The 16,429-nt window shown below is 50.0% G+C and overlaps 1 protein-coding gene across 9 annotated transcripts in view; it reads right to left on the bottom strand.

Moving 5' to 3' along the window:
- PACS2 (phosphofurin acidic cluster sorting protein 2) overlaps positions 1-16,429 on the bottom strand; it is a 76,401-nt gene that overhangs the window by 6,687 nt on the left and 53,285 nt on the right. For 8 of the 9 annotated variants that reach the window (XM_053950309.1, XM_053950306.1, XM_053950305.1 and 5 more), the window contains 5 exons: positions 15,558-15,666; positions 9,083-9,125; positions 5,653-5,695; positions 4,397-4,532; positions 1,037-1,263 (listed from right to left, as the gene is read on the bottom strand). In XM_053950309.1, the coding sequence (XP_053806284.1) occupies positions 1,037-1,263; positions 4,397-4,532; positions 5,653-5,695; positions 9,083-9,125; positions 15,558-15,666 (558 nt within the window). The remainder of the gene's footprint in view (positions 1-1,036; positions 1,264-4,396; positions 4,533-5,652; positions 5,696-9,082; positions 9,126-15,557; positions 15,667-16,429) is intronic. The other variant, XM_053950308.1, reaches the window with a different exon arrangement.

Consider the following 16,429-nt stretch of genomic DNA (forward strand, 5'->3'; position numbering starts at 1 on the left):
CATAGAATTGCTGAGGTTGGAAAATACCCCCAGGGCCACTGAACTGAACTGCTAATCTAACACTGTCAACTGCATCACTAAACCATGTCCCCAAGTGCCACATCTGTACATCTTTTAAATACCTCCAAGCACGTAGGGATGGTGGCTTCGCCACTGCCTTGGGCAGCCCCTTTCAGGGCTTCACAACCCTTTTAGTGAAGAAATTTTTCCTAATAGCTAATCTAAATTGCCCCTGCCAACCCTGAGGCTACTTCCACATGCCCTGTCTCTTGTTACCTGGGAGAAGAGACTGACTCTCACCTTGCTCCAAACACCTTTCAGGTAGTGGTAGAGAGTGATAAGGCCACCCCCAGCTTCCTTTTCTCTGGTCTGAACACCCCCAGTTCAGCTGCTCCTCCCAGGGCTCTGCTCCAGGTTCTGAATCACCCCACTGGCTCTTGTGGGGTGGTGGGTGCAGGAGGAGAGTGGGAGGCCCTAATCTGCAGTTCAGGGGGTACTCCTGCTGTGTCACCTCACAGGGATCTGTGATACTTGCTGGGCTTTTGTTTTCCCTTACACGTCTCCTTCATTCTCTGGGGCTCTTTTGAGCTAAAGGCCCATAGGATGGGGATATCATCCCAGAAAGTAAAGCTACCCCAAGTTTCCAGCACACTGCCAGAAAGGAGGGGCTCATTTACCATCACTGGTTGTTGGGGCACAAGCTGCCTTTTATCTAATCCAATATCCCAAAACAGCACCAGCAGGCTCCCAAGGAACACAGGGAAACTGTCCAGGCATGGCCTCCTGCATGTCCTTGCTCTGTCCCCACCTTTGCTCTTTTGGGCTATACCATCTTAGCTTCAGCCATCAGAGTGAACACATCCCCTTCCTACCTCACGCAGAGGAACCACCCTTTCAAACCCTATCACTTTACCCAGTCACTTCCAATCAACTGATCAGGACTTTGGGGATAAAAATAGGACTGAGGTGCTGTAATCCAGCACTGACAAGTCAGGCAGCTCTGGAGCAGCAGGACAGGGACAGAAGGACACCTTACCTTTCTTGTTCTTTTCCTTTGTCACAACAGTCATGGACATGGTTGGCGTGGTGGCGATCTCGCCGCTGGCAGGTAACCTGCTGACCTGCAGGGACCGGAAAGTGCATTTCAGTGTATTTTTGGTAGTGGAGGGGTCCTTCTTCTCCGGGTCTCTCTTCCTGTCCACGGGTGGAGCTGCAATCCAGTAATCCACCTGCAGGCCCATCAGCTCAGCACCGAGGCCCTGGCTGGGAAACAAGAGGAGGTGGTGATTTCTGCGTGCCTCTCAGCAGAGTTTTGTCAGAGGGACTGCATTGCTGGTCAGAGGATAAACAGCTGGCTCTTTGGGCAATCAGGCAGTGACATTTCATAGTGAGACTCAGCAATTACAGAAGCCCAAGAAGTCACCCCTGAGAGATGCAGCCCGGGTCCCACTGCACAGAACCTCAGTGAGCCGAGACAAGCTGACCTGCTGCAGTCACAAGGGTGAGCAGTGGGAAAGGGACCACACAAGCACTTTCCATAGACAATGCTGAGTTCTGTGACACAGCAGCAAAGGCAGCTCCCGAGGTGGCCCAGATTACTTCATCTTTGAGTGGGGAAAAGAGGCTGTAAGAAGCTTGCTGCTGCCTCCCAAGCACTGGTGAGTGACTGTCCAGGCACAGTACTGCAAAAACCAACTCTCAGCTGGGGTGAACAAAGATTTGGCAGGTTCCTGAACATCAGGCACTGAGGTCCCAGTCTCCCTGACTTGCTTTTTGCAATTGCCTACCCCCAAGCCTTGCCACTTGCTGGGGAATTCCACTGTTGGAAAAAAAAAAAAAATGTTCTGCCAGCCCCGTGACGTTTGCTAAACAACAGCAGACTTCAGGATATGTTCTGTTGTTGAAAAATCCTGTGCATCATGTGGTAGCAGCTGTGCATCACCAAAACATGCTGCCAGCCCTTTCTTGAGCCAGCAAAGGTAAGATGAGCAGCCTGGGAAGCTCCAGCTCTTTCCTGCCCCTGCCTGTCACTGAGAACCGTGAGGGGAGCAAGGCTTCACCATTCAGCAGACCTACAAGTGACAGCCTATACTTCTTCCTACACAGTGACAGTCAGTGGTGAATAATACACAAGTACTAGACAAAAACCTAAATTTATCTACCAGCCTGTGTCCCCAGTTTGAGAAATGGCAGTTGTTAAGGAAGATAAATCTGTGATCTTGAATGAAATATGCATCCCTCTGCACCACCCATCTAATAAGGAACTCAAGGTAAAACAAGGACTCCCCATCCTTACAGTCCTCTGAGCAAATCATTTCCTTTTCTTTGCCATTTATTCAGCTAAAAGTCAGACTGCAAAGCAGAGTTCATCTTTGATGACTAAAACCAGGTTTTTGGCTCTCAGGGCAATGTTCAGAATTGAGACTCTTTAAGGATCATGTTTTGGAGATGCTGCTTTGAGTTGTAAGGCTCCTTTGCATCACATTTCTCAACTCAGTCATAAAGACAAAGCATCCCAATGTTCACCAGGCCCAGGCAGGATTTTTATGTTCCCTTCCCAGTTAAATACGTGGCTTAGTCATTCAGTTTGGGTCAGCCTCTACCCCCTGTGCTGTCACTTACAGAGCAGGGGAGATTGAACCATGTTGAACCTGCACTTCCTCATTTCTTGATGATTTTACCCCACAGTATAAAACCAAAAAATACCAGATTCCTAGAGCTGGGGTGTCAGTTTCAGATTTATCACATCCATGGCTCACAGCTTTAATACCCTATGCTCTTGGGGGCACCGGTTTCCAAACCACTTCCACATTTGGAAAAACCCCCACACAAAGCTCACACACAAGAATTCAGCTCTGCTCCCCAGAGCCTGCCCAGCCCCCAGCTCTCTGCACTGCCAGCCAGCTGCTGCTGGGGCACACGGGGCTCTCCTGCCATCCAACCACAGGGACTCACCAGGAGGGGCCTGGGGAACTGGGCCCCTGGCACAGGTGAACAGGCACTAACACCTTCCAGTGCTGGGCACCTAAACTGGCACTTCCACATCTCCATTGCCTCGTGTGGAAAGGGAACTCTTAAGCCACTTTAAGAAGTCAGAGGTTAAAGGTCGCTGCAGGGCACCCTGGGGTGGGATGAAAGGTCCCCATTCTGTCTCCAACAGGGACAGCAGGAGATGCTACTTAGGGAGAGCACATAAGCCCAGCCTCAGAGCATGCCCTGGCACTTCCACAGCCTGAAAACCACAGGACTGAGGATGGTAGAGGGCACGTCCCTGAAACATCCTTTAGTAGCCATTAATGGACCTGCTGTCCGTGAATTTGTCTGACCCCTCTTTGATCTGCTGATGCTGCTGCCACAGAAGCAGCAGAGGCAGACGTGGTCCCTTCCTCTCTCCCTTTTAACTCTCCCTGAGCTCTTGCAGTGTCACTGGGTGCCTCCAGCTCTTGTACCACAGCTTCAGAGAACCCCAGAATAGCTGGGGTTGGAAGAGACCTCTAGATCCAGTCCAACCTCCCTGCCAAGGCAGGGTCACCTGGAGCAGGTGATGCAGGGATACATCCAGGTGGGTTTGGGATGTCTCCAGAGAGGGGAGACTCCACAACCTCCCTGTGCTCTGCCACCCTCTACAAACCCAAACCCCCCTGACTTTGCACACCTTGAGTGGCTTATTGCTTTCCTCTCCTGTCCTGAACTGCAGAGTCCAAATGCTTCTGGTTTCTCCTTCTCACTAGGCTGCTGCTATGTTCCCTCACAGGCTCAGGGGAGTTAACAAAATCAAGGGGAACTTCACCAAGTGCCTCTGAGTATTAGAGCTGCACACACAAAGGATTAGACTGCTACACCAACATTTTGTGCAGCAACAAAATGAAGAGTCCTGGCCAGGGCAGCTTTCTAAGGGTTTCCTCCCTTCACTCCTAAAAATTTCAGCTAAACCAGGGCTTAGTCTTACCTAGAGCTGCAGTTCCCTTGCTGTTCAGATGTATTTCAGGCACACGCATGAATGGGAGCTGCAGTTCCACCTTATCACTGCCAGCATTACCCTCACAGAGAAAGTCATCAGCTCCTTCAAAAGTCACCCTGACCTTCCACTCACTTGGCCATTACAAACATCAGAATCATGAGGGATTAGCCTGGCACCCACATGTACTTCGAGTCAGTAAATTTTTTGAATACTTATCTTCCCAAGAGAATCCTGCCCTTGAGACATGCAGCCTTCCTACTCAGTGCAAAATCCCCCCTGCCCTCCCCAGCCAGGACACAGTCACTCCAGAGGCAAAAGAGGTGACAACTCTAAATGTTTGCTAGGGATGAAGGAAGAACTACAGGTTTTCCTCTGGAGCTCTCTGCCATGTGAATGCCAGATAATGGAGATATAAGGAGACAAAAGATGGTTTACCTTGGGGAGGAGAAGCTGCCTGTAACAGATGGTGAGGAGGGGGGCGTGGGGGAGGCTTCTTTCACAGCAGGAGACACGGAAGGCGGGGTGGAAGAAAGGACAACGGAACTTGAGGGAGCTGCGTCATCAGAGTCACCTTAAAAAAAGGAAGTCAAACTGTTTGTCTGGGTTTGTCTCACAGCATAGAACACTGGGATAAAGCTCAATCTCCTTGTCCATGCTCCTGCTGCACAGGTTTTGTTCAGATTCAATCCAGAGGTCAGGTGGCCCATCAGTTCTGACTGGCTCTGTATGTCTGGGTCCAAGGCAGGCACAGACATTGACACTCCTTGGGGCTCCTCCTTTGGCATCTGCTCCCCTAGGGTTTGCTCCCAGCTGATTTTGAGCCTCCTGCACAGCCACAGCCACAGCCCAGCACACTGATTTCCTTCCTACAGGGAATCTCCCCCTGCAACCACTGCAGGGCAGCACCACTCTTGGAATCCAGCACCTCTGGGTGACCACAGGGATCTCCCCATTCCATCTGCCTCCACCATCAAGGTTTCATCCCCTTCCTGTTGGCCCTTTAGGATGGTGGGAGCACTGTGGCAGCAAGGAGTGACACACAGAAGGACTGCCTCCATGCACAAACTTGTGTGCCACCCGGGCCACGAGAATCTGGGTTTGACAGTGAAGCAATACAAGAAACAATCCCAACACAAGGAAAACAATATTCCTGTGCATATAAAGGGAAAAAAAAAAAGTTCACATTGACAAAACAGCACCACTCCATGTCTGTGTATGTAAGCAGACAGTATCCTCCTGTATATCAGCTTTGCACTCCCCCAATAAAAAATAAATGGGTCTAAAATTTTGCCCACCCTGAAGTTCCCAGGCACTGAGATCAATTTCATTCAGCAATTGAGCCCACTGCAGGGAACTTCTGATGAACTGCCTCCTCAGGCTGAAGCAGGAGCCTCAAACCACTGTAACAGTGAATCCACCCCACTGACAACATTAGAGAAATGGTGTTTGCACAAACGTGAAAGTAGAGCTTCCCTGGATGTAGGTGTGGGAATTTCAGCTGGCCTGAAGCTCCATGTAAAGTAACAAAGAAAAAAGGGCCTCTCTTTTTGCAGACAAAGCACTGGGAGCTAATAAAATCCAATTCCACCTCCCAGCCTCCAAGGCATCAGCAATGGATGCGTCTGCTCAGCCTGTGAGGTCAGGCTCCCACTGCTGCAGGACACAGAAAGCACACACAAGATGATCCTTACCCGACGTTGCAGAAGATTGTTCCACTATTCCAACCTTCACCACCTAAAGGGGGCAAAACAGAAGAGCTCTATCAAACAAGAGCCCCCTGAACTTCAGGAACCCAAACCCCAGCACTGAGCTCATCTCTGCACTCTCCATGGTACTGTCCCTGCAGTCAGAGTAGTTAAGGAGTCCTCTAAGAGCCAGGCAGGTCCTGGCAATGTCCAGCTCACAGCCCTTACCTGACCCACACAAAGGACAGCACAGACCCTGCAGAGCTGTCACAGACCTGCCCAGCTCTGCACAGCCCATCAGCTCCAAGCTATGCCAGCTACAGGGAGGAGAAGGGGCAGAATTATCCCTTCAGCACTGCTTTGATGCACCTGCTAATTACAGACACAGTGCTTCCACTTCTCAGGAGCAGCCACTTCCAGGATGCAGCATAGCTGGGGTTTGTTAGGAAACCACAGAAGCAACAAAGTACAGCTTCTGGTCAGAGTTATCTATTCTCTAAACAAGGGAAGCGTCCAACAAAGACGATAAAGCCCCTACCAAAGCCTCTGGAGGCAGACAGGGACAAACCACCACATGGACAGCTCAGAATGAGCCAGACCACACTGTAATAAGGGCACAAATGTGTGTGGCCAATCACCAGCTGGTACGTCAAGATTAATGATAAATGTCACTGGCAATAGCTTGTGGAACAGAACATGCTGCAAACAAACTCCCAAGAACACACTGCCTAGAAAGATAAACTGGCCCTTGGTGATATAAAAGCAGAGACCTTCTGCAGTGATAATATGCTGTGGTACACAGGGATCATCACTCTTGACACTGCAGAGAAGAGAGCCTTTTTAAGGTCCTTAAGAAACTTGTCTCCAGGGCTAATGTCTACCCTGCACAAATGCTGACAAATGGGAAAGAGCTGCCAAGGGAGCTCAGGTCAATAAAAACTGCTTTAAAATGAGCAGTGATGTCATGCAGGCTGTGTGGTTTGAAAATAGGTCATTAAGTTCAGACACGACCATGAATGGACCACATCTCTAGGGAGCACACTTCTGTAATATGGGGTCCAAAAAAAAAAAAAAAAAGTTTAATTCTTAGAAGCAAAACGCTTTGCAGAGTTTGGAGGGCAGGGAACCGTATGCTCAACAGTAGATCTTGGACAGTTGTTAGGATCTCTGGTGGATTCTCATTTAGATCCAGTCTTGGAAAAGCCATCATGAATTCAGCAGTGTGTACACAGGTTCCCTGAGGGCTCACTGGCTTGGGAGCAGGAGGTTGCAGCTCAGTTTGGCCAGTCTCCACCCAAAGGGCAACAAATCAGGCTCTGGAGTGCAGCAGCCATTTGTGCTGTATGTGTTAAATGCCAAGAAGATGTTCCACAAAGTGTCACTGGCTATGAACAAGAAGAGCAGAGTTAGGGGAGGGACAAGCAACAGAAAACTGCCTGCAGCCACCTTGATCTGCAAGCCAGGCAGGAAATCTCTTCTGGCCTTTTCCTCCTTGTTGGCTGACTGAAGATGCTCGAGTTCAGACACATGGGAGGAACACAAGGTTAAACACTTTCCCTTCCCTCCACTTGAGGAGGTGCATGAGAACACTGCAGTTCCAAGAGGCCTCCATCCAGGAGAGCTGCAGCAGCCAGCCCCCTGTCCCTCCAGGAAGAGGCACATCCTGTTGACTCTCCTGGCAACTGGCTGTCAGCCCAAAGCAGCCTGAGCCTGCCTTTTGTGCCTGTCTGGCCCCTTGTAAGGCTCCACTCCCACCACTTTGAGCCCAGCTGAGCAGCAGGGCACTGCCCTGCCCATTTCTGCATCAGAGACTGCACAGTCCACCTCCAGGACACCAGGTTTAGCCAAGAGTGAAGCCAACATCAGGAGCTGCAAACCCAGGAGTCACTGGCTGCCTCTCTTCCTTGTCCAACAGCTCTGAGCAGGCTGCAGCCGAGGGAAAGAGCCTCAGTGCTCATGTCCAGCCTCAGACTTTGTGAGACACCTACAACTGGCCTTTCATTCTCTCCAGATGTGTTCCACAGGGCATTACTGTGTCAGGAATGCTTCAGGATCAGGAGCAAGCAGCAATGATTTGACCCTTATCACCAGTGACACAGGAAATCAGTCTGTGCTTTCAAGGCAAGTTTTTGGGGGGTTGGCAATGGTATGTACACAACAAAGCAATTCCACCACTTTCAGATAATCAAATCCAGACTGGAAATGCAGTGCTAATGTCAGGATGACAATCATTTTAGAGAAACTGGATAAACACTCTGAGCCCTATTTGCTCACACAAAATACAGGATTAAATCTGTCCTGAATAAAAGCTTGCAGAGCCCACCGACAGTCTGGGATGTTCCAAGTTCTCTAGGCTTTCCATGTTACTGAGAAAGGTGAAACAGCTGTTTTGTAAGAACAGTCCATCACCAGAAACTGCAGTTCATGGGAGATACAAGTTCCCAGCAAAGCTCCTCAGCAGGGAACAAACCGGGGAGATGTGTCTCCCCGCCTTTGTGGAAGGCACCTCTCCATCAACAAACAGAAGTAGATTGTCATGTCAGGAATGCTGCAGAGAGACACTCTCACTACAAGGAGACACCAGAGTGAAAGCAGGGTCAGCCTGAGGGCAAGACAGACTAAGCTCTTTAAATGCCTTGGGATTTCAGAGGAGCTCTGATGCACTGCAGGGACACAGAGGGGACGTGACACGTGTCAGTGTCACACCGAGCAGGCACAGCAAGGCCAGCGGGCAAGACAGCAGCAGGAACTAGGAAGAGGACATCCAAGAGGTAAAGAGCAGCCAAGGGATTTCTTCTGGCTGCAGGTCAATGACTTTACACCCAAAACTAAGTGAATTGAAGAGTGTGATCAAATAAGGGGAGGGAGGCTAGAAAAGGCAAATAGCACACAGTGCACAAGATACAGTGACAGGAGAACAAACATGGCCCTGTCCAGGCACTCTGCACTTGGCACCTCAGACGGGAACACTTAAGGACAGGGGGAAAAACAAGGGACTATCCCAAATAAATAACGGTAGTATAAATCACCTCCCTGCCGGGATTGTACTCTCTACTTCCCAGGAATAGATGGGATGCTAAGAGTTTGGGAGACCATCACTGACAAGCACGCAGAGAAATGACACTGGAATAGCAAATTTGGCCAAAGCAATCAACCAGGGCAATGCTAGGTACAGCATCCCTATGATCAGGCTTCCAAGGACACATCACATTCCTGTCTGAGAAGTAAAATACACCCTGTAGTTTGCTGAAGTGTCTTAGAGGTTTGCTTAAAAATCAGGCAGCTGCATCCAACCGTCAGACAGATTGTCATGCTGATCACCTGCCTTAGAGCACCCAATGGCTTCTGCTGGACTCCAGAAACCTGCTAAGTTCAGGTTAACACCTGAGAACACATTCCAGCTTGCTTGAGACAGCAGCAGCACGGCAACACTCACCCCGACAAAGGGAATGAACTTCTGCGAAGATTCTTCGTCGGGGCTAAAGGCAAAGAGAAGAGAGTTGTTAGCAGCTTGCCTCCACCCCGGGCACCATACTCACTCCATACGTCGCATTCCAGCATGCAGCAGGGACGGACGGGATGCAAGCGCCAGTCCAACGCTCCTCTCGAGGCGCCCTGCCAGCACCAGGAGCCCGCAGGAGCACGCGGCCTACAGCAGTCCCTGGGGGGAAAGGCTCTTCCTCCCTCCCTCACGCTCCGCACAGAGAAACATGCTTGGACGGCATGGCAGTCACCACAGACACACGGCCTCCTGCTGCGAGGAAACGGATGTGTGCCACCACAACACAGAGCACTGGGTGTTACTTACTAGAACCCGAGGCGCTCTGCACGCGCGGCCTCCCGGCGTCCCCCCTCGGAGCCGTGTGCCACAGCTTGCGCATCCCCAGAGCAGCGGCCCTGCCGCGGGTTACAAGCCGTGACGCGCGGTTACTGGCGAAGGACCGGCGAGGACGCGCCCTCACGCCCTCCCTGCTGCTGGCAGCTTCCACAGGCGCGCCCTGCGTGGGAGCTCGGGCACCAGGGCACACGCCCACAGCTGAACCCGGCCCGGCAAAAGGCACACCGGTCCCAGGAAGAGCTGGAGACAACACCACACACATCTGGAGAGCCCCTCTGCTCTGGGCCCCGCCAGGAAGCAGAGGGTGGAGAAAGGCCAGCAATGAAGGCCACAGTCAAACCTAGCAGGAATTAGGAGGAGATTCAGCAAAGACAAGAGGAGGAAGAGATAAATGAGGAGGAAGGCAGGCCAGAAGGGCCTGCAGAGCCATTGCTCCCTTCAGTGGCAACAGAGATCAGAGACGGACCCACAGGCTGAGGAGGAGACCACAGGAGCACAGCCACATGTTTGGAGAAACGACAGCTCAGCAGAGGGAAGTGACTGCACAGGCAAGACACACATTTCTCAGTGGCTGAGCACAGGAAACAGGTAGGAAGCAGACAAACACTGAGATTTCTCATGTTTCTCTTCCTCTGCATCCCCCAGTGCTCAGAAAAATCCATCCAGCATCGGTTTCATCCAGAATTTAGCTGGGAGCAGCATAAATACTGCAGGTATTTCTCTGCTGTTTCCAGCACAGATCAGAAATGCACCAAATGCACAAAGGTTGTTAACCTGTGTGATCAGCACAGGTTGGACACTTTCCTCTAAGCCTCAAGGAAAGGATGCCATAAAACTGCAGTGAACATGACTCAGCCAGAGCTCCCTCTGGTCCAAAGCAGAACACGATTTTGCAAACAGCCTCTTGCCTTGGCTCAGCTCTGCTGATCCATCCTTAAGGCAAAGCCAAGGCCTTTGCTCCCTTCCTACCTCACACCCCCAGGCACCGCACCCTCGTTGTTCTCCTAAAGCACAGGACAAAGTGGCCAAGTCCCTGATTCCGTGCTGGAAGGCAGAATGGTCCCATCTTTGCAAACACAACTGCAGGGCCCAGCAAACACATCTCCTACAAACACAATGTTTCCAGCTCCAGGTTTGCAAAGGGAAACGAGAAAACCACAGAGATGTTGGGAGAGGCACAGAACAGAGGCTCAGCTCTCTTCTCTTTCCTTCAGCTCCATGGGCTTGGAGGCCAGCAGAAAGTGAGTCCCACTCACCAAGCAAGGGAAGCACCACAGCCACCCAGTCATCTCTTAGCTACTGGATGGCTCTGCTCCGAGCTCTGAACAACAAAAACCACGTCCAGCTCCAGCAGAAAACTCATTCTCGTTCCCCTGGGAGCTCTGATCCCCATTGCAGAGAGCTCAGGGGCAATTCTGAAATAGATCTTTTGCTTCAGCCACCATTTATCACGGCCCACATGACACACAGGCTGTTCCTGAAGCAATCCAGCTGGATTTCAGCTCAGCTAACCTAGTCCTGTTACATGTCCTCCTGGGATCTCTGGTCTTGCACATGTGTCTCTGGAAATGCAACTTATCAAAACAGCTGCTCTTCTTGTGGATGAAAGCAAAGATTAGATGACCATGCTTGTTCTTCATTTCCCCTTTCATGATCTTCCCAATTCTTGTTCTTCAGGATTTCAAGATCCCAAAACATGAATTCAGAATCCTTTCACCTTGGTAACAGCTGCATTGATTCCTCCTCCTACCACAGCCCTGCAACTGAAGTATCACCCATCTCTGGAAAGGCAGCTTCCCCTCATTACCTCAGCTGCACAGACTCCCAGGCTGCAGAGGGTTAACCCCACATGTCCAAGGATTTTTTTTTTTTTACCCACAGGACTTCTGAAGGCCCTGGTACCTCAGCTGTAATTTAAAGCCAGACCTGGCCCAAGTTTGTGATTTTTAGCAGTTATTGACGTGTCATCCCTCTAACCAGGAGGGTCTCAGGCACCACCTTTATTCCAGTCAAGTCCCGAAGGAGGCAACAGAAAAGAGAGGACTTTTATCACTGAAGGACTATCAGGACTCTGGGCCATTTCAGGCCAGGCACCACCACCAGCAGCTCTTCACTCATCTATGACATGAAATCTGTCCTGCCCACCAGGCAACTCCAGCTGTCTGCTGGCTAACACTGTCCTGCTTCCACCAGGGTCAAACCAAATAAGGGACAAAGGCAACACCAGGTCCTCATGACACATCAGATGAGTCTCCTCTCAGCCTTCCCAAAACCCTCCTTTCCAGCACTCTTCACTTTCCTGTGGTGGGCTGGACGTAGCCAACAGGACATCCATAGTTTCTTGAGCCTTGACTCTCCTCTGCTGCACTCCTGTTGCATTTCCAGCAGCTGCCCAAGGAGTTTCCTGCAGTAACCAGCCAGATGAGATCTGCTGAGCCAGAGGAGGGACCCCTTTTGGCCAGCTGTTTTCATGTCCAGCAGCTGCTGCAGCGTGTGTTTGAGGAGAAGCTCTCAGAGCAATGACCTGGACTCTGCTCAGCCACTGCCCTGCAGGGCCTCTGAGACACACGGCAGGCAGGATCAGTGTAATCTGTGCTTCCTACTGCCCAGGAGCCCTCCAATCCAAGGGAACTGGGAGCAAGAGCTGGGAAGTGCTCCCAAAAGCTTTTGGTAAACACATAACCAGGCAGGCAGTGATCCAGCCCTTGCCCTGACAAGTGAACAATGCCTCCATTTCCAACAGCCAGGCTGCTCCCCAGATTCATGCAAGGGCTATCCTGAAGCCACGTGGCATGAGCTGTGCTGGGCACTGAATTACAGTGGGTGACACCAGCCCAGCAGTTCAGCTGCACTGGGAACGTCTGAGCGCTGACTCTCAGACCTCAAATACCACAGGGTTTCTTTCAAGAAAGCAATGCAGAGAGACATCAGTGACATGCCCCTCCTGGTGAGAGGCCCACCCCATCCCCACGGTCTCAGCTCCCCGGGTGTTGCCTGGATTGCCCTGTTCCTTCAGAATTCAGCAACCAGGACTTCTCCCAGAGCTCACAGACAGAGTCAGTCACCCAGTGTAACTCAGAGGAGCTGCAATGGCACTTCATTTCCTTCGTGAGCCCCTTTCCTCACAGCCAGCCCCCCTGCTTTCAGGTAAGGTCAGCAGATGCTGCAGAAGACCAGGACAAAGCTTTGGCACCATTGCAGTCCATCACAGGCAGTTCATGCGCCACCCTTTGCCATGACAAACAGAACAAGGGCACGGGGAGAGAGCGGGGTCAGTCAGAACAGGGACAGCTGGCAAGAGAGTTGTAAAGCAGCTCATCACATACTGCTACATCCTAGAGACCGGCTTGGCTTTCCTTGCACCACTAGGACTTGTTTAACAGAGCAAATGCCAGGATTCTGGGAGATTTCTTTTGCAATATATTTGCAGGTAGTGCTGCTTGTTTCCACCTGGACCACTGCCTTGAAAGCTGGCCTTGGAGAAGCCATTCACCTCTGGCCTCAAGGGGGAGGGAGTTGCAGTAACTTTGTGTGCTGAGTACAAAATAAAAAATGCCCAATAATCATATGATTCAAAGCAGGGGACCCTGCAGAGCATGGGGGTTTTGGAGAGAGCACAGCTCCACTGCCAGCACACATCTGTCTTCTCTTTCTTAAGCTCAGAGAAGTCCCATACATTTGGGATGCTCCGCCAACAAGAGACTAGTCCTCAAATTTTTGATTACAGGGAGATTTGCTGGTCTGCACTTGGACACTGCACAGCTGATCCTACCCTGAGCCACTGAGTGCCACCTACAGCACTCCAGTTCCAACAGATGGGAACTGGAAAGCCTTTTCTCAATCCTGATCCTTCTGGAGCTACACTCTATCTTCTGATGGCTAAGGGAAAAGGCAAGGGAAAAAAAAAAAAAAAAAAAAAAAACGCCTTCTCCATGTTGTACTGCTGTAAGCTGTTCTCTCAATAACTCCTTAATTTCTACTCAATCTACATCCTGGGAACCCAAATGTGTGGTCCAAAGGCACGGCAGTCACTTTCAATGATGCATTCTGCCAGCAGATGCCATGGTTTCAAGGCAGTGAGCAGAACTCAACCTAAAGCACAAACTGTGCATCCCAGACCCGCAGGAGCTGTTAAACAAGGCACAAATCACTGGGAAAAGAGAGAGGAGCTGGGAGAGAGAGCCTAAAAGGAACTGATACCTTATGGTAAAATCAAAATGAAAGCTCTTTTTCCTTTTCAGGAAGCAACCAAAGAAAAAAATAAATGTGTTATTATACTTACAACAAAGTATACATTTGTTTAGATAGTGCTAATGGAGACACAATTTCTGTGTTATTTTTAACAACATCCTCCCTAAGTTGCTGCCAATGACAGAGACCCCCATTCCTAAAGGAAGGCACACAGGAGACAACTGCCCATGCTCCACTGAGAGCCTCTGACTCACTCTCCTTTGCTCACGGGGTACTGACCTGAAAGCAGAAGTTATTTTAAGGCAGACACACAGAAATACAGAGAGATTGCAGGTTATGCCAGAGTCTGATTGTGGGTGTCAGCATCTCTCTTCCCAATAACCTCTTAAATGAAAACTATGAACAGCTTCAGGTGTGGCACCAGAGTCCAAAGGGTGTCAAACCCAAATGGATCAGACCAGCCTGGTAAAGTGGTCCTGCACACTGCTGGGAGGGGTAAGGGCAGGGGTTGCTCAAATACATTTCTGCCATTTTCCAGCAAAGTGCTGAATTGACCTTCTGGACACATCAGAAACTCAAAACCTTTAAATGTGTGCTAATGACAAAAATGAAGCTGTAACAGAATGGAGGAGGCAGTGGAAAGCAGTGCAGAACCCAGCACCTGAAGGGTGCAGAGGAAGAACCAGGCAGCCTCAGAAGGGATTTCCACTGCACTGGGGTGTCTGAGCTCCCTGCTGGTAACCAAGGTAAGCCTTCACACCAAAAACTAAACACAAAACTGAAGGCAAGAGCCTCAAGTGCTCTGTAGCTCTCTAAATTTCACCCTTATTATCATGTTAACTTTACAGAAGTCCACAAATACGTGACGAGCCTAGGCTAGTCTCTTTTACTTGACTAGTCAGTCTGGAAATACAGGAAAAACATGCAGAATGGGTGAAATTTCACTAAATCATTTCTGCACAGTAATGTGAGAGCAGACAGGAATTCCACAGGAATGGAAAAGAAATATACTATGAGAATTTCCAGAAAGGAGGGGGAAAAGTGACACTACCTATACTTTCAATTTCTCCCAATTCTTAGGCAAATGAGAAGCACCAGTAAAGGATGTTAATGGCTCGAAAATGAAAAATCAAATGGAAGTAATTAAAAATTAACAACATCCATGGCGCACAGGGAGTTGCTAGTCCTTAACAGAGAAAACTCACATCAGCTGAGTTCAAATCTATCATTCTCCTCTGTCCCTTGATAACAGTGCTTCTCTACCCTTCAGTGACAGTTACTCTTCTTCCTGGACCACGGCCACAGGAGGCCCTACATACTCCTGAATCTTGTTTTCAGGCCCCAATTCTCCCTCCTGCAGCCTGCTTATCCCTTAAGAAAAGCTGAAATAAATATGGTGAATGTCAGCCCTCCTCAGCAGGAGTCCTAGTAGCTTGCCAATCAACAAGGATTTTGTCTCTCCTGCAAGAAGCTCCGCTATTTGCACTCCAAAAAGAAAGGGGCTTAGTTCCCTAAACAGCAATGTAAAAAAGGTCAGGTCTCACAGAAGATTCTTTGTGAGAGAATGCCAAGGTCCAGTCTTACACACCTAAGGTTGCTGTGGTGAGAGATCTCTGGAACCTAAGCACATAAAACCTGTCCATCCCCATCCTGCTTAGCCTGCACTTCTCCAAACCTCTTATATCTTCAAAAAAAAAAAAAAAGAATCTCTGCACTTAAAGTAACCCTGCTGCTGCAGATTCATTGAGTGGGACACACCGCTGGGTGCAGGCTCCCAAGGGCTTTGCCGTTTGGTTTTCAGACTGCTGGCATGACATGAGAAAAGCATTTTGCTTTCAAGCAGCTGCTTGTGCTGGGAGCCAGCAGGACAAGGGGGTCATACCTCTTCTGTTTGTAGGTCAGCATGGCTTCAGCAATGGGCAGCTGGTGAGCACAGTTTGCCCCTGCTATGTACTGGGTTATCCGGGACACAACGTCGGGCGCTTCCGAAACTGCAGAGAACAGAGGGAAAAGCATTCAAGTGACTGCTCAGAGCACTGCCAGCCCTGTCCTCCATCTGCTGGTGGTGCCCAGCCAGCTGCATTCGGGCTGCACCTTGCACAAGGAGCTCTGCCTACCCCAGAGCACAGTAAAGCTGAATCTGTACTCAGCATTTCTGACCGAATCTGGGGTCTTTCAGATCTGTTAAAAGCTTTTCTTCGTACCTGCCTGGAGTCAGCTTTAGACTTTTTCATGCCTTGGCTGCAGGTATCTGCTGAAGAAAGTGCCTGGCCATGTCTCCCAGGTGAGCTGCTCTGCCCACACCAGCACTGAGCTACCTGAGTTTCTAATGAACTCATGGCCTTGCTGAGTTGGCCAAAAAGACTGAGGGACACACAAAGGTAGGAAGAGCACAAAGATCCCATGATTTTGTGAGACTGTGGTTCATTCAAGCTGACACAAAGACATTTCCTAAATGCCTCCCATATTTCTTTAGTTTCAACCAAAGAGCCTCAACTGTGAGATCCCAGGAACACAAGTGACCTTCAACAGGCACTTCCATACTTTACCATGGGCATTTTAACCCAGACTCTTTGTATTTGAACAGTGAACTCGTAAGAGTTATGGTTCTCTGCCAGATCTTCTTGTGCCATTATGGAGTTCCTGTGCAGTTGCCACCACACAGACCAAAATGCAGAATGTACAAAGTCTGCACTAATCAAAAATGAGGTGAATTTTTCCTCACAGCATACAACCAACTAAGGAACAGATATG

The sequence above is a fragment of the Vidua chalybeata genome, chromosome 9, assembly GCF_026979565.1.
Source record: "Vidua chalybeata isolate OUT-0048 chromosome 9, bVidCha1 merged haplotype, whole genome shotgun sequence".
Lineage (NCBI taxonomy): Eukaryota > Metazoa > Chordata > Aves > Passeriformes > Viduidae > Vidua > Vidua chalybeata.